The sequence below is a fragment of the Zerene cesonia genome, chromosome 3 (genome assembly GCF_012273895.1).
Source record: "Zerene cesonia ecotype Mississippi chromosome 3, Zerene_cesonia_1.1, whole genome shotgun sequence".
In the NCBI taxonomy this organism is placed as follows: domain Eukaryota; kingdom Metazoa; phylum Arthropoda; class Insecta; order Lepidoptera; family Pieridae; genus Zerene; species Zerene cesonia.
In genome coordinates this window covers 1,190,620-1,217,191 of record NC_052104.1, presented here as the reverse complement: position 1 = coordinate 1,217,191, position 26,572 = coordinate 1,190,620, and the positions used below count along the sequence as shown (strand labels likewise).

The 26,572-nt window shown below is 34.2% G+C and overlaps 1 protein-coding gene across 1 annotated transcript in view; it reads left to right on the top strand.

Annotated features, from left to right (window-relative positions):
* The first annotated feature begins 858 nt into the window (after positions 1-858).
* Positions 859-26,572, top strand: part of LOC119839033 (rootletin) — a 35,033-nt gene continuing 9,319 nt past the window's right edge. The window contains exons 1-25 of the mRNA XM_038365207.1: positions 859-1,024; positions 1,208-1,491; positions 13,143-13,238; positions 13,373-13,558; positions 13,933-14,141; positions 15,091-15,256; positions 15,451-15,663; positions 15,802-15,957; positions 16,409-16,545; positions 16,825-16,939; positions 17,277-17,382; positions 17,827-17,957; positions 18,757-18,908; positions 19,856-20,001; positions 20,794-20,924; positions 21,500-21,696; positions 22,223-22,388; positions 22,793-22,982; positions 23,181-23,350; positions 23,761-23,953; positions 24,265-24,448; positions 24,849-25,024; positions 25,402-25,587; positions 25,880-26,060; positions 26,424-26,520. Of these exons, the coding sequence (XP_038221135.1) occupies positions 859-1,024; positions 1,208-1,491; positions 13,143-13,238; positions 13,373-13,558; positions 13,933-14,141; positions 15,091-15,256; positions 15,451-15,663; positions 15,802-15,957; positions 16,409-16,545; positions 16,825-16,939; positions 17,277-17,382; positions 17,827-17,957; positions 18,757-18,908; positions 19,856-20,001; positions 20,794-20,924; positions 21,500-21,696; positions 22,223-22,388; positions 22,793-22,982; positions 23,181-23,350; positions 23,761-23,953; positions 24,265-24,448; positions 24,849-25,024; positions 25,402-25,587; positions 25,880-26,060; positions 26,424-26,520 (4,134 nt within the window). The remainder of the gene's footprint in view (positions 1,025-1,207; positions 1,492-13,142; positions 13,239-13,372; positions 13,559-13,932; positions 14,142-15,090; positions 15,257-15,450; positions 15,664-15,801; positions 15,958-16,408; positions 16,546-16,824; positions 16,940-17,276; positions 17,383-17,826; positions 17,958-18,756; positions 18,909-19,855; positions 20,002-20,793; positions 20,925-21,499; positions 21,697-22,222; positions 22,389-22,792; positions 22,983-23,180; positions 23,351-23,760; positions 23,954-24,264; positions 24,449-24,848; positions 25,025-25,401; positions 25,588-25,879; positions 26,061-26,423; positions 26,521-26,572) is intronic.

Below are 26,572 nucleotides of genomic sequence, written 5' to 3'. Positions count from 1 at the left end.
GAAGTCTACAAAAATGGTCGCACCATTACTATTTTATTGTAGAGATTGTAAACAGTAGGTACAAAATGTCCAAATTTATTTGTGTATAATGTGGATCAAATGCGTAGCTACCACAATTTTTATTATGTGCTAGATAGTTTGGTGAGGACTATATATTCTACAATTTACGAATCTACATCTAAGGATCTACACCATTCTATTCTGTTCTTTTAATTTTTTCTAAAAATTATATGTAAATTGTAAACTCTAAGGCACACAAACCATGACGCATTCGGTTGTACCTTAAATCCTTCTTCCTACTAATATTATAAATGCGAAAGTTTGTAAAGATGTATGTGTGTTTGTTGCTCTTTCACGCAAAAACTACTGAACCGATTGCAATGAAATTTGGTACATAGGCAGCTGGACAACCGGAATAACATACAGGCAACTTTTTATCCCGATATTCCTACGGGATATGGACTCACGCGGGTGAAACCGCGGGGCGCAGCTAGTCCTTTATCGAATTTTATTGACCTACTTACTGGAAAAACATAATTTACTTCAACCACGAAAGGATACGCGATCAATTAATCAGGACACCTGCTATTGTACTAAAATTAGAACGATAGTTTTCCAATGAAAAGGGTGGAACTTGCTATGTCTAATTTACGTATGTGGAAAGGTGAATGACATGCAGTTTTTAATCTTTCGAGTTTATTCAGACACCTGAAGGCTTGGAATTCAGACATGTAGCATAAATTTATTAATATTAGATTTCCAGTAGGTATATTATATGCGTAGAAGTGTTTTCTCTCGTTCCTGGCCCCATTTGTAGATGTTTTACAATACAGATATAGAAAACTTATAGATTTTGAAATGACCGATAATATTCAGCCATTGTTAGAAGCAAGATCTAGAGCACCTATAGACGAAGCAGGAGTAATGTGGTGGAATATCTATGAAGAACCTAAAGAAACATCGGAATTCAATCAAATTAACCAAGAAAAGCCTTATAAATGCATAATGAAAACAAACACAGAAAGTGAATCGTTATTAAAAAACAGTAAAAGTATTAAAAGAATAAGATATCCGAAAGACATAGTCCTTCAGAAATGGAGGGAAAGACAATCAAAAGCGAAGCTTGAACTACTAAGAAAAGCAGTTATTAATTCGATAAAGGAAAAATTTTGGAAAAGAGATCAACTCAATTTTAATTCTATTACAGATGATAATAGGGAAGTAAATAGAGTAGCGGTACCTGCGATTATCATAACGAATGCGGATGCCGAGGAGACATCAAATTTGAATATGGACGAAAAACAACGAGGGAATTTGGACTTTGTTGTGGATGAGTGGAAAGTTGAAGGTTTGGAGGGTGATGTGGATGGCGGCGGTCACGCGATCAGGCTTCAGATGGGGCCAGGTGGTGAGCTGGCACAGTGCAGGTTGACTGTTCGAGACGCTAGGGCGGGCGCGGGAGGAATACGCGGGCTTTTTGAAGATATGCCGGTAAGTTGGCTATTCAATCTCTTCTGTTTAAAATTTTTAAACTAAAACCTATTTGGAGCTATAATACTGGGTTTAAAATAAGAATTTCTAATTAATTATGAATTGTAGATTCCTCATTTAAGATTGGTATGCTATCTTCACATAAAACCGTAGTAAAAAACTAAGATAGACAACTAATGTGTTTCTTTTGCGGTTTGTAACTATGATTATTTTTTGATGATTTATAATTAATTACTTAATCAATTCATATATCTAATCGATCAGATATTAAAGAACGGTTGACATGATCAACTGTAAAAACCATTAAGTTAACTAAATCTATTTTCTGCGATGCTTTGATGATAGCGTATAAAATTCTTGAAACGTATAGTTCAAGTGATTGGTAATTATGCAGAAAGTGATTGCCCGGACCACATTTAATGTTGGATATATAATATATGTCCAACATTAAGTGTGGTCCGGGTCCGGATATGTACAGACTTTGAATTTCGAATTATTTATCAGAAACAAAGTGTATGTATGCAATTAGGTTTTTTATGTGATTTTACAAAAAATTTTTAGCTACTTATATTTTATGGTGTTTAATAAGATATTTCACATTCCTTTGTAGGGTGTAGAGTGGATGCAAGACGTATATCTTTATTTATTCAATTCAAAGAATTCATACTCAAGTAAAAGGTGCTTCAGCTGGTATTCTTCCTTATTGGGTCTTTTTAATCCATCAATCTTCGTTAGGGATACAAACAAATGAACTGAATAAATTTTACGGGAAGTGCGTATAGTCGAAATTTTCCCATTTGCCGCAATATCTATTTTTTAAAATTTATCTATGGCCGTGAATGAAACGCAGAGACTACGTGACTTCGAACATTCGAAATGTTTAATTGATGTCACACAGCTCATTTGTTTATTCGTAATTATTTATTTCTGGGCAAACAATACACACTTTGAGTCATCTGCGGTGTAATTATAAAATCCGGTTACAAATTAAAATATACATTAAGCAGATAATTTTATTCATTGTAGCTAATATAAATTGCGGTAACTGATAACACACATGCTTGTTTTTATGCGTGTAAAAGGCGTGGAAGCCGGTGTGACGCTGTTTTCTTTGCATGCAGAAAAACAGCGTCGTATTAGAGAAGAAAAATATAATTAAGTATTATTCAGTACTTATTTAATTCAGAGATCAGCTCTGTCTTACATTTCCTTACAAACTTAACAGTACTCTTGAACTGACGTCAAAAAAGGAATCCAATCAGTGTTAAAACAGAATCTATGTCCTTTCAATAAATTATGTAGGGATTATATCAATGCCTATTTAAAAAGCTTGTATCTAACAACTATTACGACGTAGAATTTAAAACATGAATGGAATATTTTCTATCTAAGTTATCACATAAAGCTGCCAGTCACAGTAGAAACCAGGCGAATTAAAGCCTTATCACCTTAGCGATAAAGTAGAATTTACATGTAAGTATTTCATTATGATGTTTGTGAGTGGTTAGAAATTTAAGCATGATAGAATAAATATAATATTGTTACCTACCATACAAAATTTGATTATCCTTTTATGATTGATTTTCTTATAATCCATAATAAGTTATTAAAATAATATATTAATAGACTACTATCATACTCCCAGTTGCATATTATACACAAAAATACTTTAATTTTTACAATTTACCCATTCACCGATTAACGTATGGAATATAATGAAACCAAACGGAAGTTGATGCGGTGCTCAAAACAAGATAAATTCCATGTAAATATAATTATGGCTCTTCAATTAGTGAAATGCTAATTAACTTGTTCGCTCTAATCATATTGTCACGTTTCGATGGCGTGATTTTTAAGGGACGGACGCCTGCTGATTATAAATTAGGTATAATAGATAACTCACTTTAGTCTACAACCTATGTTTTCGCTCACGCGGAACCTGGGTTCTTACAGATCCTACCCAATTTTACCTTTATTAAATAATGAAATAAATATCTATAGCGAAAAGCAAAAACAGTGAATGACTTGGTAATATGAGTGCATAACTCATTTATGAATGCTGAGTATTGAATATTTAAACCGAAAGGAAGGTAATTCTTAATAACTCGTGCTTTTATCAGTAAATATTCACTAGCAATATTCTATTTTTGAATCATTATTACCTTCCTAAAATACATAATTATCCATTAATAGAGCAACTGTCAAAGGCCAGTTACCACTTCTAAAGAGTACAAGGTAGTAAAAGCTAAAAATTTGTATTTTTATTCTTGTATTTATTTCTTATTTATAAGAAGAAAGTCATACAATTTAAATAAGAAATAACCTCATAATAACAAAATAATAGGCAAAATATCACCAAATAATTGTATCAGACGTGTCCACGTGTTTTTCATACACGCACAATACGCTTATTTTTCAAGATCCAAAGTTCACATATCATTGTCATGTGTAGTACACCTCACGAAATCGTGGGCATTTATCGGCAACCTTCGCTCCGCCATCGGAACTGACCTATGATAAGCAACGGTAATCATCGAGCGCTGAAGCGTAGATGGGTTCTATTGAATATTTACTTTAAATTTTAAAATTGTTTTTATTTTAAATCAATTCTCAATTATACCGGGCATATATTATAAATATATATACGGGCACATAGCCCGAAGGACCGATGGCCGTTGGGGCAGAAAGGTTCTCGAATGGTGACTGCGTACAGGACATCACAGCGTGAGACGGCCTTCAACAAGATGGACCTGATTGAAGTGGCAGGGAGTCGCTGGACTCAGGTCGCTGGTGATCGGTCATTTTGGAAATCTATTGGGGAGGCCTATATCCAAAAGTGGACGTCCTAAAAGGCTGCAACGAGATATTATTAATATTGTATGCGAAAGTAACAACGTTCGTCTTTATATGCTATCGAATTACTTTGATTGACAAATGATTTAACTCGACTTTTTAAGGAAGGAGCAATGGAGCAATGTTGATACCAAACCAATGCTACTTCAGACTACTATTGGTATCTTCATTGGACCCATGTAGGAGTAGGTATAATGAATACACCACAGACCCTTTATACTAGACTAGCCGTAACCTGCGGCGTCACTCGCCTGGTTCCCGGGTAAAAAGTGGCCCATATGCTAAACCAGACAGACGAGACGAGAGTACCAATTTTCATACGATACAATAAGCTATTTTCGCGTAAAAGAGTGACAAACATCCATCCATCAATCCATAATTACAAACTTTCGCGTTTTGTTATATTAGTTGGACTACACATATTTAGGTATACTTCCAAATTATGATTATTATTGTTAATCATGTAGAATACATTAACTTATCTTTTTAAAGCTGATTTATGATAGTTTATTTGTGTATTATTTCATTAGATATGAGAACATTTATCTTTACTGTAATATCTATATTTACTAAATATTATATAACACATACCTGCTTCTTATATTTTACAAGGATTTTTTCGGACAGCACCTAATGTATCAAATTAAGAAATTTTGTGATCTTTTATTTGATTAGAGAAAACCCATCGTCATCATCATCATCAGCCCATACATGTTCCCACTGCTGGCACATAGGACTCCTGTCAGAGAAGACCCATAAATTAAATGTAATTATAAACGTATGTTAAAACTCAAACGAAATATCAAACATTTATTTATACAATTAGACTTCTTCTAGATTCATTTTTTTGTTGTTTTTACTACCGATTAAATTTTGTGAGTGGAAGTCGAGCTCGCTTCGAAACGAATTGGGCCAGCTCGCACCGGGGATGTACCACACTCCCCCAGAAAACCGGTGTATAATAATAGCATGCTATTGTGTTTGTCCTTTTCCTTGCCCTTCCCAATCCTTTCCTTTATACCTCTCGACAATCATTTCTTAATCCCTTCCCAATTTAAAGTCAGCAATCCATTTGTAAATGCGTAAGGTCTGAAATTGACCTTACGCCTCTCCAAATCTTCATGGGCGGTGGTAAACTGAAGCTGAGTTATAGGAACTTACTTTAATTCCGCGAGCGGAAGCGCGTAGGTATAAGATGATTCACCGTGAAAATAATTAAGCCATGTCTCTAGCCTCTTAACTATATCCAGACACAAAATCATATCTCAATATTGCTCCGCTGTGCCGTGAAAAAAAAACAAATACGTAGTGACTGATACATATTTGCATTTTATATTCTATTAACCTCATGAGGATACTTTTCGATATACATAATGTATTATGATATTGGTAAAGGGGATGGGCCTATTTGTGAGTTGACGAAAAGTTACCTACTTTTCGTCAGCTCAGTAATGTTCTTAGTATATGGGAAGGTGGGGAAGATACACCTCAATTTTATTGAGTTCTGTCAAATTATTTTTACACAAATAATATCTGCATTTTACATGCAAATCAATATCTGTCTTTCCATATTTTCGATAGATCTATTACGATATATATATTACCTTCGTCAGGCAGAAACTTTCTATCACTTCTACGAAAACGCTTCGATGGAGTTGTACGAAATTTAGCGCATTTGTAGTTTATCATTTGTATTACAGAAAGAGTGTAGAAGGTTAATGTTATTTTTTTTTATGGCAGAGCAAGCAAAGGAGCAGGTGGGCCACCTGATGTTAAGTAGTCACCACCGCCCATAAAAACTTGCAACACAAGAGGTGTTACAAGTGTTTTGCCGGCCTTTCAGGGACATATACGCTCTTTTCTTGATGCCCCAATGTAATTGTTCGGGAACACCGTAGCTGGTAAATCGTTCCAAAGCTTCACCGTACGCGGAAAGAAGTTGCGGGTGAAGCGTACGGTGGTGAACCGTCAACCATCCAGATGGACCAACCATATGGATGTTTTTTTTAAATAATGCATAAAAATAATTTTTTTTACGATATTTATATAAATTTTGGATTATGATTCATTCAAACAATATGGCACATTTGATGCACACATGCGCGTAAGCTCTTTTGTTTATGGTAGGTAATGGTCGAATTTCGAGCGACATTAAAGCTACGAATACTGCAAGTAAATCAGTAACTAATTATTATAAAAGTGAATCGTAACGTACCCTAAAATTATAAAAAGAAATATTTCTCTGTTTCAAATAATAACAATAATTTTCCGCAAATAATACAGATAGCTATAATGTCACCGGTGCATCGAACGAGCGTTAATATCAACTTGGGTCAGACGTCATGGCTTTAAGCACCACGCTATCACGACAAAACCATGCAATAAGATTTCAATTAATTCTTTTAAAACTTACAAAATCACATTACGTACCATTCAAATAAATGTGTTTTTTAATTTAAATATTTGTACTTAAAACTTATTGATTTAAACGAAATGTATCAAACTTAGAACACTTATCAAAGATCGGTGACTTTGCAAAAATTTAATGAGTTTATCTTATGATCGTGATTGGGATCGCTAGGATAATATAATTTTCTTACGTGTACTCTGTACTATTATAGTGAAACAATATAGTTACATTTATATTATTAAAGCGTCTTTTAGCTACATTTTTTTTAGTAGATGTTACTACCGGTATAGTATTATGTTATCTGTGATGTTACTAACACGCACAGTTGGTGCGTGTTTCATGAAAAATGTTCCTAGGGCATTTCATTTTTATGCAAAGCAATAAAATACTAATCAGGCGAACCACCAGCTCAGCTGCCCGTTATGACATTAAAAAAAAATATATACATAATGTTTAAGCTTACCTAGGTAGTGATAATGTCAAAACTTTTGTAGGTATACCTACATAATCTTCAACGTATCGCATCATAATAATGGTCCGTCTTATAAAATTCTTCGATTACGCATTATTTTAATTTAAAAATTTTTATAGTATTAAATACATTTGTATAGAATTTTGATGTTATAATAATCCAAATATCATGCAATAGGGTTATAAAAATGTGTGACGTAATTTCATTAAAAAGTCAACAATAAACAAAAATTTCAAAAACTAAAACCAGACTACGTAAAAATAAAATAAATGAAAATTTTATTGAGAGAATGCAAGTAAAGCAGTGAGCAAAACCTAGTAACATGTATTTATTTTAAAAGAACTCATTAAGCCCTTTTATTTGATACTCCACACAGTACCATTCAATGACATATATTTTCATCTTGAAACTAACCCACCTTCATCCGTAGTCGGGTAAAAATTGGCATATAGCTATGAAGATGTTCTGTTGCTTATAATATGATGATGCTCTTTAAATTAATAAAAAGGTGAAAAAGCTTTTCATTAAAGCACTTAAACAAAGTAGCTATAGTTGTAAATATGTAAACAACAGAACACCGACCGCTAACAAATCGTTTGATGGAACAGTTGGAGTTATTGAGGATTCGATAACACGTCGATTACGAACGAATCGAGATTGGGGATAAGCACAAGTTGGCACAATCGATATGGTGACTGGGATTTATAACAAAACAGTTTGCGTCCGCGAAATGTTATGCCGAGTTGGGGAATTTGCGAAACATTCTAGACTCTATGACGACGACGCAACGCACGCTTTTTTTCAATTCCCGCGTTTTCGTCGACGCAAGATGGCTGCTTTGACACATGACATAAACCTTGTTTATGGTCGGCAACTTTGCGACTTGGGATGGGGCATGCGAGACGGTCACGAACCGCGGAAATACAATTTAACGAACGATTTCTATTCATGACCGTTTCATGTTTAGATTTGGTATCGTTGTTACAACATCTGCATTTAATATATAGATAGGTATAATACAATATTTTGAGTATGATGTAAATAAAAAGTGTAAGTGCAAATTTCATGAATTCGATTAAAAATTCAAAAGGACAATACATAATTTAATTTCTTGTTTGATTTATCCAGGCGGCGCCCGTGTTGACTGGGTATAAAAACAAAATAATTTTGGCAGTATATTGTTAAAAAAAAATAATATCAGTTCAGATCCCCCTACAACGTTACAAGCTCATAAATTTACAAACTACCTCTTTACCTTATTATTAATATTAATTTAGAAATTTAAAACTTTTAAAGGGATCAAAGTGCAATTCAATATCAATAATTACGACGTTTTTATTTGTTTTGCTTAGATCTTTTAAATTACGCAACAAATTTTGATGGTTATTTTTAGATAGAGAGATTCAAGAGGAAGGTTTATAAGTAAAATAACATTCATTTATCCAACTACTCCGGATTTGCCACGTGCGAAGCCGCGATCAAAAGCTAGTTATGAATATATAAATATATATAAATCCGTAAACAACCAAAATATTTGCGTATATAACCATATATTAAAAAAAACTTATTTAACAAAATCGTTACTTGAAATTAGTTCCCAAATTATGGGAAAATTGTTTATATCCAAACATAGCGTGACTCTTCCCTGAGTTACTGAACTGGGTCACAGAAACCCGTTATCATTTACCAAAATGATAAAATGAAGAAATTATGAAAACTTTTGAAGAATACCCACTATGTTTACGCTTGTAATAGGTAGCGTTAAACATCGTAGATTTTTATCAATGACTAATTAACCGCATTTAAAAGCTTTCGCTGTTCATTTCAGTAAATATTGCGAATTGTTAAAATAAATTGCTACTTAATTCGTAAGCGTTGTTGTTCTTTTGTATAAATTATCAAAAGCAATAAATTAGCAAAAGTATGAAGTACCTAAATTTAAAATAAGTTAAAAAATTTAATAAATTAACCTAAAAGATTTAAAATTATAATGTTTTTATATTAGTAATCGTCTTATATTTTTTATTTATATTATGTTTGAAAAGTGTCTGTCGCAACAAAAATATAAATATATGGACGTGCGCCTATAAAATAACCTTACTTATCAATTATGTTTTTAACAAAACAATAAATTAATCTCTCTTTCTTCAGTGTCAACCATTACTGTGGTATGTTAAATCAACAAGCAACGATTAGATAAATCGATGTCAATGACCGAGGGATGTATTTTTTTAGCATAGTAACGGTTGCGTCACTAATTATCAACAATTTTTCTAATACGCGGATATGGCATATCTATAGGGGCCTTATAAAAAGTAGGTAATATGACAAGTTTCATAATTTTACACATATATGACAATATATTTAAATTTGCTTTTCTTTAGCGTGGCAACGAATCTTTTTTATGGTATGATTTATGTTTCTGTCAGTTTGGAGACTACTTTTTACCGCAGTACGACACCTTATTCCCATGGGAAGGCAGAATATACATTATGATGATGATGAACGCATTGGAATCATTTCGACGATTGTAAATTTCGGTAGATGGCGCTATATTAGTAATGTGACCAGTGAAAACTTTGTATTGCTATGATTGCTATGACAATACGAACAAAGTCGCGGGTAACAGCCTTCAAGCCATTTTTTTTCATTTCAATTAAAATCGACAATGTACAGTTCCACTTACTTATTTATTAGTAATTTTTCGCTACTTCACGTGCTATTTACGTTTTATCGTCATCGTTAAATTTTTTTATTGATAAAAATAATGAAAGTTATTACAAGTTATGCCCGGAATATTGATGCGACAATGGCATCTATTTTATTAAGAAATTGATTATCAACCGATTGGAATGTCAAATAAAAAAATAATATATTCATTTGTAACGAGACTATAGATCTTTAAGTTTTAAATAAGTATGCACATGATACATTGCTGTGTTATTTGAAGGATATTTTTCCTTGAAATTTATAAATCTTCGTTTTTCTGAATATGAATATAATCATATCTATGAATTATGATCTATGTTCTAAATAGAAATTATACGACTTATTATGTGTACGCTCAAATTATTTGCTTATCATGCGAATCGTGATATCGGTCATTGACACGGCCGGCCCGTCTTACACACTTGACGTCAGTAGCTAATTACTATGATAAAAGTTAAACAAACAAACTATATTAGGATAAAGTTGAAAGTTGAATCCTATTGATCATTATATTTAAAAAAAAGTTCTTAAATCTTCGTAGGATAAGTACTTATAAGTTATGTTAAAAGAAAAACAAACTCTAGAAATGATAATTTTTTGTAATGTATTAATTTTGAACTTATATTTACTATTTATATTGTCGGTATGCTTAGCTAATCGCATATTTCTGTCGAGTTCACAGGCTATCAAAACATTCTCGAACTTAGATACAGCTTAGGTACAATAATGAATTTGGGAGAGGGAAGCTGGTGTGTGATAGAAAAATTAAAACAGATCACTAGGTTAAACCACATCTCGTGTATAAAATAATAGTAGTTTTCTTATTATATCTAAGCAATATTTGCGCGTATTATGTGAATATCACAAATATAAAAGTGAGTTGGCGTTTACAAAATTTTGCTAATTTCTTTTTTCTAATAATCAAGTGTAACCGCTTAGAACATTAGAAGTTCTAACTTACATTAAAAATTAAATTACTAATGTGTTTGAACTTTGTACACTGCAAACATACACATGCATAGAGAATTAAGAGAAAAGTTTCCAAATCAATTCCATATGTTCGATATAAAATGAAAAATGGTAAGATAAATGATATTATACAGAGCAGGTAAAGCTATTTAAATTAATGTAAAGAATGTATCGGCTTTTCCTAAAAATAAGGCCTGGCTCGAAAATAACAAAAAAAAACACGCTTAAATTGTAGAATAAGGAAATTCTTTCATCCTGACGATCCTAATCAGTATAAAAAGAAAACTCATAAAATTAGTGTATTGTCATCGATTCTTCTTGTCATCGATTGTCATAAGTGTGCAAAGTTTAATATTAATCTGTCCGTTTAAAGCGAGTCAAAATCGAGCATAAATGTGTCAGTTACCTATAAACATATAGGTGAGCCTATAAGCGCTGTTAAAAATTATTATTTACGCGTTTTTGTCAACGTTGTATTAAGGTCAGAACTTAGCAGATACATTAAATCAATTAAACTTTCCATATCGTTATCTACATTGTAAATCCTTATCTATGTCTGCGGCGATGTGAGATATGTGGAAACGTACAACCATACTCCTGTGGGCTAGTCGAATCGAATCAAACAAGGGAGTGTATTGAAGCGAAACCTTACCCTAAAAAATTATAAAATAATATTCAGTCCAGCTTATCACATTCGCTATGACACATAACTTTAGATATGTGTAATATTGATTAAACTAATTGTTGCCTTGATTATTTTGTTAGGCGTTTGATAAATGTTGCTACCAACGCACCCAGTTGCTTGTCAGCTCCGCAAACGGACTCGTTTAAAATATAATATCAACATAATATAATATTCACTTCTAATAGGTAAGATTTTCATACTGTTTAGATAAATATAATGTAATTGTGTAGGTTTAAAGTGTTTTACTAGATATGTTTTACCTTTATGCTATTTAGAAATCTATGCTTTTATGTCTAAGTTAGCAATATATAGAATTTCTATACGAACAAAATAAAGTTTATCGTAAATAGTAAAAGCGTTTATAGTCATAAAATTATTTGATTAGCTATAGGAGATGTGAAATCGCGTGGTGGATTATGTCTTAAACCCTCATTGGAGGCCCGTGTCCCTGTATTAGTACAAATTAGGGCTGATGGTGGCGATGTAGGCTGCTATTACTAGTTTTACAAAAGAAGTCGTTTGCTATATACCTACTTTTAGGCAAATGTGGTTACTAGAGTACTAATGTAGAATTAAATTAACTGTGTACTAATTAAAAAACTGTGGAAAAATGTATGTGGTCGGTACAATGTTGATTGATGTCGGTGAGGATGTTTGCAGAGGGTTGCGACGCTGTTAACGTTGCTAGGCAACGGATATGTTTACCTTTTTTAGTAGGCGGTAGTAGTATGACGTATTCGTATACAAATCAACCAAGAGCCGGCGTGGTGCGAGCAGGTGATACCTATATTCTTTATTTATAAATTGGAATTATAATATATCTCTACAATTAAGTATAGAAGTGGTGTTTTTTCAAACGTTTTTTTTTTTATAATATAACCACAATTTATAAGTTTTCTGTGGTGTACATGGCTGACCAATATATTTTTTAATCAAAATACTAATTATTATTACATGAATAATGAACTTGATAATTTATTGCATATAAATACGTGAAATATGTAAATTATTCTTTAATTAAGAAAATACCTAGCTATAACTAGGTAGCTAACTACCTTATAAAATAAAACCAACATAGTGGTTTCTTGTTGCATTTGTTTATACAGCAATAATGATTTTTGAAAAGAGAGAGGTTTATTCACACGAACTCCATAATAATTGCAATGAGGGCGGTAATTAGATGCCTAGACCGAGATAGCCAGTATTTCTACCCCTTGGAAACCAACACGTCTGTTTGCGGTTTATTCAGTGCATTTAATTTATTTGTACAAAAGTATTCAACCTATTTTCTCCAAAACTACTTTCTTTACATTTTCGCGGCTCATTAATTCCCGCAGATTAAATTTTGATAACGTGTTTCGTGTTTTGAATTGTCTTTTTTGGAATGGAGTTTGAGTATAAATCTGTTCGACATTTGTGTTTCGAAGTAAAGCATCAAAGAAAAAAGAAAAGGAAAAAGGTTTCTTTTCAGGTCTTTGAGTTTTAGTTTTGGACGTTTTCAGCGTTAGATAAAATTTTTTTTTTGTTTATAATATTATAACATTTTTTTATAGTTGCCTGCGAGGGAAGGTTTAACTACGCCGAGGAGCGCTCGGGCTCCGATCGGTCGTAGACCACCAAGTACGCTACCACAACGATCTAAGAAGGAGGTGAGCATGATTTCTCATGTTTAATAGATAAAATATGTTATAATTAAATGTATTTATTGTTTAATAATATGTACGTACTGTACCAAGTTTTGAATTTTTTAAGAGTTTATTAGTAATTGTAACATTTCTCATAGAAGCCCCTTGAAAGTCCACCGGATATGGATTCTCCAGTTGGTAGTGTCAGCAGTGATCTAAGGCGACAAAATGAAGAGCTTCGTGCCCGCCTTGCTGGGGAAAGCGCGGATCACAAACGGAGGCTCGACGCATACCGTCGTGCACAACAAGGCCAGGCTGCGTTGGTTTCACGACTTCAAGCAAAAGTATACATGCTTGTTTGTTTGGTTTAGATCCGACACATTGGAGTTCATTTGATTACTTTATTGAGACAAATTTTATTGGCGCCCAATTTAAAAGTATAAACAAATTGTAGCTTAAACATCTACAATAGGTTCTTGTTTTAAACGAAATCTCTTCTGTCAATGTCAACTGTCAATCATGTGTGTAGACTGTAGACAGTAAACTGGGGTCAAAATTTGAAATTAAAAATTTTCTTCTGTTTACGTTAGCTGCGATTTAATTTTAATAATATGTGAAAGATCATATAAATTGTCGACTACTGTGAAATTGAAAGCAATTTAACTATGTCTCTTGTTCGGAATACAACAATCTCAACTACAAAATCCTGTAAATACAGGTGCTGCAATACAAACAACGATGTGCAGAACTTGAGAACCAAATGCTTGAAACTACACCTCGTAGTGATACGACTTATAGACCGTCTACTGGAAAAGCTATAGCACTGCCACCGCCATCTCTACCAACATCTTCTAGTGATACTCGCAGGGATGAACGTATTTCTGATTTGGAGACCGCACTCAAGAGACTGGATGAAGAAAAACGCAAGTAAGCATAATAATGCTACGTAACGTTAAATATTACGTTACTAGAATCAAACAAAATGTTTTGCAAAATTAAATCAACAACAGTGACATTAATCAATACTTCAATACTAATAATTCTATGCTGAGAGCTTGTTTGTATGCGCTGAAGTCTTAGGAAACTTCTAGACCAATTAAAAATTCTTTCACTACAAGACACACTGAGAAGTGTTGGCTATATAGTCCTTGGTATTGTATATGTAATTAGAACAAAGCAATTGCTAGTATATTAGGTTGAGATTATGTACAGTATGATAAGTCTTTCATTGTTATATTTTAAGATCAATTTTAGAATTTTATTTCAATTTAGAAGCCAACATGTAGAATTATCTACAGATTTGGTATAAACAGATAATTTATGTTAAACATTTTCTATCCACATCAAAAATCAACATATATCCACATGTAGTATATTAGTAGGATGTATAATAATCCTGGCCCGGCAACGGGCAGCCGCCGAGGGGGTCGCGGACATATTTTAATCAGCTCCCGTGGCCCCTTCACTCAAGTGGCTAGACGGAACACAGTGGGGTTTTGGTCGGTAAGAATCCGACATAACCCACGGCTCCAACCCCGGGGGCCGTGGGTATCTATGCAAGATTTACCCACTATAAAAAAAAAAGGATGTATAATAATAAAAATAATATCCCAAAATAGATATAGAAAAACATGTTTTAATGAAAGAATCAACTAAATAGTCTTATAGAGAGTATACATAAGCAAATTATTTAACCCTGGTATCCCAATCAAGATAATAAGAGAAACACATGGAATTCTTGTACTGTAAACCAATCCTTTATTTTTGTACAAATTTGAATGTTTAAAGAGTGTCAAAATCAAGTCTAAAAGTGTTAGTAACACACCAATGTATAGGTTAAACTCATAAAAGCATGTTAATTATACTATAAATTTAGGTGTGAAAAGCTCGTATCCCAAAACAACCTGCTTCGAGACCAATTGGAAGAGTCACATCAGCTGAATGAGGCTCTCACAAATGACTTGCAAAAGCTCACCAACGATTGGGAGGCACTGCGTGACGAAATGGCTATTAAAGAAGATGAGTGGAAGGATGAAGAACAGGTATATGGGAAACAATAAAATACATGCTGTACGAGATTGAATTCTTTTTACATACAAAATAATTAATCAGAATCAGTCACATTGGAAAATTGATAATGTTAATTTATTTTGATAGTTCTGAATTTAAGCCTGATTGGCAATTGGTTTTTTATGCATATACTCTTTTATGTAATTAATTATTCAATACTTTTCAGGCCTTCAATGACTATTACTCCAATGAGCACAACCGCCTGCTCAATCTGTGGCGTGAGGTAGTCTCCGTCAAGAGATTCTTCTCCGAATTGCAAACCAACACTGAGCGTGATCTATATAAAGTGAAGAACGATATAGATTCTGCTGCCCGGGATCTAGTTGGAACACTAAGTGGATATGCCATCACTGCTTACGCTACTCATGGCAGCTCAAAGGTTAATTCTACTACTACTATTAATATTTTTTAATGTGAAGCTAACTTAACTCATTCCTAAGCAATTAAACTGATTTGATAAATGGGTAGAATTATAAATGTTAATAATGTAATTTAATTTTGGTTATATTTCAAATAGCCTGAAACGCAAGCACCAACTTCCACCCCCGTATCAGCAATCGAGAATCTTCGATCCGACCTGCACGCGGCCACTACCCAGCGAGACAGCGCTCTCGCTGAGTTGAGGGAAAGAGACGCACGTATACAGCGACTGTTGCAGGAGTTGCAAGGATTGGTAAGAATTTGAGCCTTATGTCTTATGCAATAAGGTGAATATTAATTGGTGTTTTACACCGCTACTATGTAGTGAGATAGTGCATTCTCTGAGCTGAGGGAAAGAGACGCACGTACACAATTGCGCGAGTTGCAAGGAATTGTGAGAATTTGAGCTTTATGTCTTCTGGAATTAAGTCATGTGAGGTGTCGTTCGAAAAATGATTTCTCTTATTGATTATTTCGAATATTTTCAACCGACTGCAAAAAAAGAGGAGGTTATCAATTCAGCTGTAGTTTTTGGATTGGATGTCTCAGAACTTTCGGCTGGATGAACCGATTTTGATGATTCTGTTTTTATTTGAAAGCTACTGCCTCAAGTAGTTGTGTGTTAGTGAAAGAATAAGTTAATATATTATTAAATAGGTATGTATATTGTATAGACTCACATATTATTATCCATATATTACTAGGAGGAGCGTTGCGAATGTGCGGAGGCGCTTTGTACAGAGGCGGGCATAATGCGCTCGGCGCTGGAGGAGGTAGCTCGCGCGTTGATACAGGACTCGGAAACTGATGTACCACCCACACATATGCATCTGAGTGATAGGTACGTAATTTACACTCGAGTTGCCGGAAAAAATTAAAAATTCTTTGGTGGTTACGTTTTTTCTAGCATCCATATACCTTTAGATCAGTAAAGGCAATCCTATATACGATTATAATACAATGGCTATACAGTCATATGGTGCAAAAATGCGAGTTATTTAGAATTAGGATTCAATTACACTTAAACAATGTAATATTTATAAAACGTACTTGTATGCGTGTAAAATAAGACAAGAGTTTGACTGTTCTAATAAGTATATAATGAAAATATTATCTATAGGTCTCCCAAACGAGGAATAGCGCAATCAGCAAACGCCACGGCCTTCGCGGAAAGCACCATATCAGCTCTGCAAGCCGCCTTGCACAAATATCAGATACAAATACACGAGTTACAGGTGAGCGTGAAAAAAAAAATGTTCTTACAAATGCTTATGTGACATACGAAAAATGACTTGTTTTCTTAAAAGCGGCCATGTCGTCGATGGTTATCAAGAATTTTTTGTTATTATTAATATATATAATAACATATTATATTATTCTGTTAAAATAGAAAATCGATTTTAATATTTTGCATATATAGTGCTCGAAGGACCAAAATAATACATATGAGATTTGAATTGAACTACCTTAAATGACCATAATCCTCATTTTATAATACTTAATAAATTTCCCACTGTTTTCAGTGCAGTGTCTCTTAAATTTGTTTCCGTACAAAAATACATTGATCCACAGGTTAAACTGCAAAATACAAGGGAACAATTGATGACGTGTCGCAAGCATTCCGACACGGCCGATAACACGCTCACTTCTTTAGAGAATAAAGTGCAGGATTTGCAAGGTAAATCCAGTATATATGCTAATGGTTGTATGGCTTTTTTGTTTATATGAATTATGTATGATTTAATAACGATGCTTTCAAGTAATATTTTTAGATTAAGGATATTTATAATAAAGCTACTACTACTCTATGTTAAAACAACCCGGGCGTACGGGCGTACGAGACGGTAAACATATAAAAAGAAAAGAAAATGTTACTTCGGTTTGCCATTTAATTATTGGTTTAAAACGTATTTATTCGTTAAACTCAAATTCAAACACTTATTAATTAGAGAAAATTTTATAGAACCCCGCGACATTTTATTAGTCAACTGTGAGTCGCCTTATTTATCATACCCCAATAATAATTATTCTAACTGCATTTTCTTTTAATTTTGTCCAGTACATAGATGTATAGGTATACATATACCTATATTTTATTGTTCATGATGCGTTTTAATTACAGGAAAGTTGGATCAAACTAACACGGATCTCAATCAAGTTGTACAAGAGAAGGAATCCCTTCAGAAGACCGTAGAGGCCTTGAGGTGTGACAAGAACAACCTGGAGAGGAATAGAGTTGAAATCAACGCTATGGTGAGATGAAGTTACTTGTGTTTATCTTATGTCTTCTATCTATCTTTAAACGAGCAATACTTGTATATATATATATATAATTGGAATCTCGGAATCGGCTCCAACGATTTTCATGAAATTTAGTATATAGGGGGTTTCGGGGGCGATAAATCGATCTAGCTATAAATATTTTTTAGAAAATGTCATATTCGTGTTTTATTCGTGTTTTACAAATAGGAGGCGTTTGAGTAGTCCCAATTTATTATGACTCTTCCTGACATCTATTGGCGAATACTAATACATACAAGTCATCCACGTACTTGTTATTAACTTCTGTATATATTAAAGTTTTTCTATGGTGCCGTTAAAGGCTATGAAATACGTAAATCTATTGTTATTTTTTTTATATTTCTGTTTTAATATTAATCATAAAAATATATCTCAACTTTAATATTTCTGGTATAGATATATGCTATACATTTTATTTCCGATTTTAGAATTAATTATTGAACAAACAACAAAATAGGTTTAAGTCGAATCGAAATCATAAAAAAAAACATGTGTGTGCGATTCACACACGATAGAAGTGAAACTTCAGTAAATCGACAAAAGAATGAGATGAATATATATAAAATATAAAATAGTATGTTTATTTCTGTCTCACTCTTTGCCGGCTTCATTCTACACATTCTTGTATTTGTCTCTCTCACCTGTCGTTTTTCCGTTGCATTAGCTTTGAAATCACAACGATTCTAAAGAAGTTTCACTTCAAAAAAGACAAAAGCAAAGGTCAATTGTAAAATATAGTGTTCTGTTCAAGGTGGAATCCCTAACATCGGATTACGAGAAACTCCAGAAGGTCAATCATCGTTTGGAGAAGGCAATAGAGGCTCTGGAGAGTGAGAAGAGATCGCTGAATTCAGAAGTGGAACATTTGCATAGGGAGCTGACTAGCAGGGACTCTGTTTTACGGTATAATACTTCTAAGTATTTTTAATGTAACTCTTTATAAATGTTTGAAAAATACATAAACAACTAACTTTTTTAGCTTAATTATAACAGAATATATTTTCTATTGTTCAAAATTTGTCATTTATAATGCATTTTAATGCTACACAACAAAAAATAAAATTGAATTTATACAATTAATATCTAATCACATTAACTATTTATACTTTGTTTGATGAATGAAATATATAAATGCCAGAAAAAACTGAACTTATTGTTGCCAGTGTGTTTAACAAAGAGTTATTTTTAATTCTTTTTCTCGTTCTACTCATTAAATTTATTATAGAAAAATAATCTACATTTTATATTCTACACTAACATCATTACAAAGAAAAAAATATATAATATATACTCAAAAACGACTGCAGACGTAACATTTTTGTGACGGAGACAGTGCTGAAATGTATTCTAGTTGTTATCAAACCAAAGCTAGGGGCACATGTAATACAATAATTATAACGATCTATACTAATATTACAAAGCTGAAGAATTTGTTTGTTTGTTTGGTAAAACGCGCTAATCTCAAGAACTACTGGTCCAATTTGAAAAATTTAATAATACGTTTTTTCTTTATTTTATGTCATAATGGGCAACTGAGCTGGTGGTTCGCCTGATGGTAAATGATCACCACCGCCCGTGAACAGAGCAGAGGTAGTGCCTCTACAAGTACTTTAAACGCTTTTAAAGGGTTAAGGATAAGGAAAGGATTGATGACTGGAAAGAAGGAATGGACTGGGAAGGGTGGGAAAAAGGAAACGGGCCTCCGACTCTCCCACTCACCGAACGAAACACAGCAGTATGCTATTTTACGCCGGTCTTCTGTGGGGGTGTGGTATTTCCCCGGTGCGAGCTGCCAATTCGTGCCGAAGCGTGCTCGACTACCAAATTAAAAAAAAAAAAAAATTGAACAGTTCTGAGGAGGAACGGTCATCTCGCCTCCGTTCGGACCTGGTGTCGACTCGCGAGGAGCTGAACAAGACGGCGCTCGCCAGGGACCTGTTGGAACAGCAGAAGTTGGAGGCGGACGCTGTTCTCTCGCAAATGGATAAGAACAGAAGTATGTATTGTATGGCTTTGAATGGTCCTGGTGGGTATTTGAATAGGTGCTGAAAGTATGCTGGCTAGTAATAAAATAAAAAAATAATCAACTCCATGCTACCCTTTAGCTTTATTTATTCATTATACAGTAGAAATCTATTCAGTCTTTCTTATCAGATTGATAAAAAAATGTACATTATAACCGTAGTTTAGACACGTTGGTGCGTAGGAAAAAATTTAAGCAATAAAAAAGTATTGTATCATAGTATAAATTAGCTTTTATTTATTTAAGAACAAATTGCGCTGTGTAAAGTATTGGCAAATATTTCATAAAATGTTACTTAGTATTTTCTTGTGTTTGTATAGCATTTAGAAATTAAAGACTTTTAAACGGATTTTAAACGCGATTTATTCATTAATCGGGTTAATAATATAATGAATAAATCGCGTTTAAAATCCGTTTAAAAGTCTTTGATTTTCAAAATGTTACTTGTCAGTTGTGATTTTTATATATTAAAAATATGAAATCAATCTGTTTCATGTTTTTTCAACCGACTTCAAAAAGAGGAGGAGGTTATCAATTTGACTGTTCGTGTTTGTTACCTAAAAACTTGTTACTGGATATACCGATTTATATGACTATTTTTTTATTATATTTGAAAGCTCGTGTCTGCCATGTGATCCGATTTAAATATGGCCGACTTTTGACAATTTGGAGTCTAGTCTAGAGTATAGTCTTATGTTGCTGTATAAATAATTATTGTTTCTATATTTATACATTAATGAGGACTACCACCTAATATTTAATCAGGTGAGCTGGAAATAGAACTGGAGCGAACTCTGCTGGAGCGGGGCGACCTTCAGGACCTTGTTGAAAAGTTGCAGAACCTCGTTAGGAACCTCGAGAGCGATAAAAAGAAGCTCTTAGAAGATGTTAAACATGTGAGAAAGATGCTATTATTGTCTTTTCGTTATTTATCTACTCTTGTATGTATGTCAAATATTATTTGATTATTTTACTACCTTTAGTGGTAAATTCTTGTGTCCCCTAGTGGGGTATAGGGCGAATGATATTCACTTATCGACTTACTTAATGGACAAGTATGTGATCAGCCTTCTGTGTCTTGCCAAACGTTTTTTTTTGTGTCCCCACCGGGAATCGAACTCAAGACGCCGTGGTTCTACGCTCACGCATTGACCATTGTGATTTCTATTTGTCACATACGATACATTATGAACCTGAACGTTCAAAATTTATTAGTTTTTAACATATATATTTATTTATACACTTTATTTTGCTGCCAATAAAATACAAAAACAAAAACAAAGCTTACTTAAAAAAAGGAGATATAGCACATAATATATACTACACTTGTTTAATCTTTCTGTCCTGTTTTTTTAAATTATGCTTATTTACATTATTCAATGTTGTGTCTCTATAAAATTGAACTTAGCAACGATAAATTAAAATCATCATACATCCAACATTACATATTACATTTATTTGTGTCCAACAGTTAGAAGAAGAGAAATCGTCTCTATCCAACCAATCGTCAGAACAGCAGGGTGATCTGAACTCTCTGCGCAAAGAGTTGCTCGCGGCCGAACAGCATCGTATGGAGTTGGAAGCGGATAAAGCGAGTTTGTATGAGAAGATCAAGTTTTTGGAAGGAGAGAGAGAGAAAGTGGAGATGGAGTTGCGGCAGGTTGTGAGGTAAGAGTTGCACGATGTAACTGTCTAGAAGTTATTGGTATGGGAATCTAAATGGTTTGTGTAAAGTATTTAGAGGGTGGAGGAGAGGTGGTGGAGATAGAATTTTAGGGGGTAAGAGTTGCTACTCTCTCTCTCTATTGATCCATTAATATTAACAACCAATACACTTTTAGGATCTATTGGTATAGGAGTCCAATTGGTTTATAAAAGTATGTAGAAGGAGAGAGATAGCACGTGTCTATGAAGTTGCGGCTGGTTAGAATATAAAAAAATATCTTTAAACATACGTCGTTGACTGTAAAAAATTGATAAATCAAATATAACAAGATAAACAATGCAAACTACTCTTTAAATGAACAAGAAAATTGAAAAGTAAAAATTAGGTAGCAACACATCTATATCCATGGATAAGATAATGAAAACTATCCACAACAGTGGTGCATTCACTAGTTATGCCTACGTTTATTGTGTCCCATTAAAGATAATCCATGCTTTCTAAAGATTGAATTCTCGTTAAATATTCCAGAGAGCGTGGAGAGTTGAGCTCGCAGCTCACAGCAATGGCGCGTAAGAAGGACGCCTTGAACGAGGAAATCATTCGACTGACCCAGCGTCTGGAACAGGCTCAAGAGACCATCGGTAGACTGAACCGGACTATCGATGACCACGTCAAGGAGGGGGAGGAACGGCAGGTGGGAATATGGATAAAATGATTAGGAGAATTATGACTCATAACCTCTGGATATGGTCTGTTTAGGTTATGTGGTAGTTAAAAATGACAAATAACGTATTAAAATATGCGTCAAAAAGTGACTGGCTATCAGAAAGTGATAGTACCGACACTTAATATTATAAATTAGATTTCCTGCCTAGTACACACAATCGGCAGTTATAAAAATATATAATATGATAGATTTATGTAACCACACCTCATTTGATTCGTAAAAGAAAGTCAAATATATCATTATGTTATTTGTTGTAAAAATAAATATTATTTAAGACTGATGTCTATGTTCTCTCAATCGTTTATTCATAAGCATACGTTCTTAAATCGCAACAGGAAGAATAGAAAATGATCATCTGTTAAAATTTCTAGATTCTCATAGACAACCTAGATAAAGACAAGCAACATCTCCAAGAGCAATTGGCCAGTGTTCGCTCTGAGAAGGACGCGTTAGAAGCAGTACTGTTCGATACGGCCAATATGTTGGAAGACGCCGAGAACAGGCGAAGCAAGTTGGAACACGACCTGCAGGAAACTCTGGTTCAACAGGAGAACTTTAAGGGTAAGAGAATTGTTGTGAAGGAGAGAAAGTTGCTATAGTAAGGTTTTTAAGGTTACAAGATTTGTCTGATTTGAAATAACGTTTTATATCGGGAAATTCAATTCAGAGTAGAAATCCCCTTTTAGCAGTGCCATATTATAAAATCTACCCGAATTATAAAAATTTTAATTATTCTGGTTAATATCACTGACTACTCAGGTCAAATAACCCGTCTCACCAAGGACCTCGACAGCACGGAGAAGAAGTTGCGCGAAACGAAGAGCAGTATGAGTCAGCAGTCTGGTAAGAAGGAGGCGGAGTACCAGCAGGTCATCACTAACCTCAACAGAACCACAACGGAGAACATTACCAAACTAAAAGAGGAAAAGGTGAGGCTGTTATTACAGTTGGTCTCCGATTGAGTAATGAATTTAATGTTAAACAAATAATATATGACAATGAAATAATACGGAAAAAAATACCAAACCTTCTAAGAACTGAATATGTGAACATAATATATAAGACAAAGAAAAAATAAATCTTATATATAAAATTCTCGTGTCACAGTTTTCGTTGCCATACTCCTCCGAAACGGCTCCGATTTCCGAAACCGATTCCTCTGAAATTTGGTAAACATATTGGGTAGGTCTGAGAATCGGCCAACATCTATTTTTTATCCCGATATTCCTACGGGATACGGACTTACGCGGGTGTAACCGCGGGGCGCAGCTAGTATGATTATATTAGAATCACCAAGCCTTATTTAAAAAGTAACTAATAAAAAAAAATCTTTTTACAGGAGCAATTGCGCCAAGCGCTAGAGCAGAAGTTGAGTCAAATGGTAGCGGCGCTAACGAGCGAGAAGGAAGTATTAGAGGCTAGTGCGCGGGAAAGGGAGAAGAAACTACTCTCTATCAGGGATCAGCTGATACTGCAGCATGACGAGGCGATGCTGCGAGCTGAGAATGATAAGCAGCAAGCTCTGCTTATGGGTAAGATTTTAACCCGATTTCTTTCCTTATTCATTATTTATTTGTATTTTAATTAAAAATATTTTTAATGTATTTTAATTAAAAATATCGATAAAGACAGAACTAATTGATTGTACTTTACAAATACGAAATATGAAGTATACACCGTATAAAAAAAAATGCCGATATTTAAAGATTTCATTTATTTATATAATACTTATTAGGTATGCAATTATATCTCAGTAAGATATGTACCAAATCATAGCAGATGTATTGTTCGGATTACTTATTTACTAAAAGTACATTATATTGTATATTTAAATAAATTTCAGCTCACCAGGAACACCAAGCGCTGATAGAACGCTTGGAAGAAGCGAAGCGAATTCTGGACTGCGAACAGAACAAACTCGAACGTGTTAAGAGAGACGCTCAGGCGAGAAGCGATCAAGATAGGAATTACATCAACCAGCTCAAGGATGACCTGGCTGCTTTGAAGACTAGGCTGGAGGAGGCGAAGTTAGTGTTCTATAATCTTAAAAACTTTTATTTACAGGATCTTAAAAAATTGCTAGTAGAATAAAGATGTTAAAATTATATAAATAAGTGCTTCATAGCAGATAATAAAAAAAATTAATAAAAACTGTTTTTAAATCATTTTTCTAACATAAAGGTTATGTTAGTCTCTTATGTTAAAACTGATTGAACGATTAATACAAAATAGTATTTCAAAGAAATCCTCACTAATATTATAAATGCGATAGTATGTATGTTTGTTTTTGACTACACGGGCATAGTCGTGAGCGGAGAGCGGGAGTAGTATATATGTAATCATACAAGTTTATCTTTTATCTTAAAATTATGGAAATAAATAGCACTGAAACTTCATGGTAATCTAACTTGGTTATTTATATCACAGGGCAGCGGCAGAAGACGACTGTGCGCGATTTGAAAATCGTATTAAGGAGTTGCATTTAGAGAAGGAAGCGGTTAACCGCGAGTGTCAAGAGACGCGTGCGCAGCTCTCATTGGCCGAGGACAAGTACGATGCTGCGTACGCGCAGTTGCAGGACACTATACGCAAACTGAAGGACTGTGAGTATTATTTTATGAAAACAGTTTTTTTAAGTGAGGTCCTTAGTTTGTTTAAATATTAGTGGGTATATGAAACTACAACTCTTGGAATGACAAGATAAAGAATAATAAATAATTCCCATACGTTCAGTGTGCTTTATAATTTTCGTGTCAAGCGTAATCACGCTAAATTTCTTTTAGGGAAATTGGGACAAAAATTAAGTGCATCCTTTTATTAGCGGTTTCATCTCTTTCGATTTTAATAATATTTATTCAGAGAATCCATACAATCTCAATCGTGCACATTGTGAACAGTCTAAACATATTTTAATTCTTCAACGGTATTAGTGGGCCTCAGCATTTCTAACATAGCAATAATCTAATCAACTATGGCACAGTGGAGAACGAGTCGGAGAGCCTGCGCAAGGAGCTCGGCGACACGCGGCGGCAGCTCAGCAGCTGCACGGCGGAGCGGGACAAGTACCACAGCGCGTGCGCAGAGCTGCGCGACCACGTGAAGCGCGCCGAGCACGAGCGGAGGGACGCCGCGCGGGACCGGGACGAGGCCTACCACAAGGTGGCGGGTGAGTGGTGCACTGAGGGGGGGAGTTACCGGTGTATGCAGGCGGCACTAGTTTAGAGTAACGAGTGTATGTAGGCGGCACTATTTTGGAGTTACGAGTGTATGGAGGCGGCACTAGTTTGGGGCGGTAAGTGTAGGGATTAAGTTATGCAGCGTGATCTTGTGATCATCTGTACATAAATTAGATATTAAGTTTTTAAAAGACTTACAGAGTTGGAAAATAAATGAAACACAAAGATGTAGCTAATAGGTTGCTGTGAAAAAAAAAGTTAAATTCCCCAAACATATTTCAGGGCTAGAAGAAACTCGTACGTCTCTAGAATTGGAACTGTCGCGTGTGCAAACATTGCTAAAGGAGTCGGAAACCAGCGGGCAGCACGTGGACAGGTCGCTCAGAACTACGGAGGGGCAGCTGAAGCGGGAACGCGCCGCCTTGGAGCAGGCTCAGCATGATATCAAGGAGTTGCAGTCGAGGTGAGTGCGCATTGACTTGTTTACAACTGACTTCAAAAAAGGAGGAGGTTACCAATTCGATTGTGTTTTTTATATTTGTTATCATAAAATTGTACTTAATGAACTAATTTTAAATGATTCTTTTTTAAAGCTGTTACCTCCTTTGTAGTCAAATTTAAATTTGGTCTAGTTCTGACTATTAGAGGCTGGTTTTAGATTTTTGCAATATGGCACATTATTTAGACGGTGGGTCGATTGTATGTGGCTTTGTCCTATACGTTAAAATAAGTTAATTAAATGTTAAAATGTTGAATCGGTGATTAAAATATATCCAGAACACTGAAATGCGGTTACCATGACTTGTAAAACAAAATTTTAAAAAAGCCCATCAAATAAACCGATACTGTATATTAAATTGAACTACTGTTCATTAAAATCACGGTTCTACTCCATTATGTTTTCTATTGATCATCCAAAACTTGTACCGAGGCTGTTCGGTCACTATTTCCATGGAATAATGACTCATTAACAAT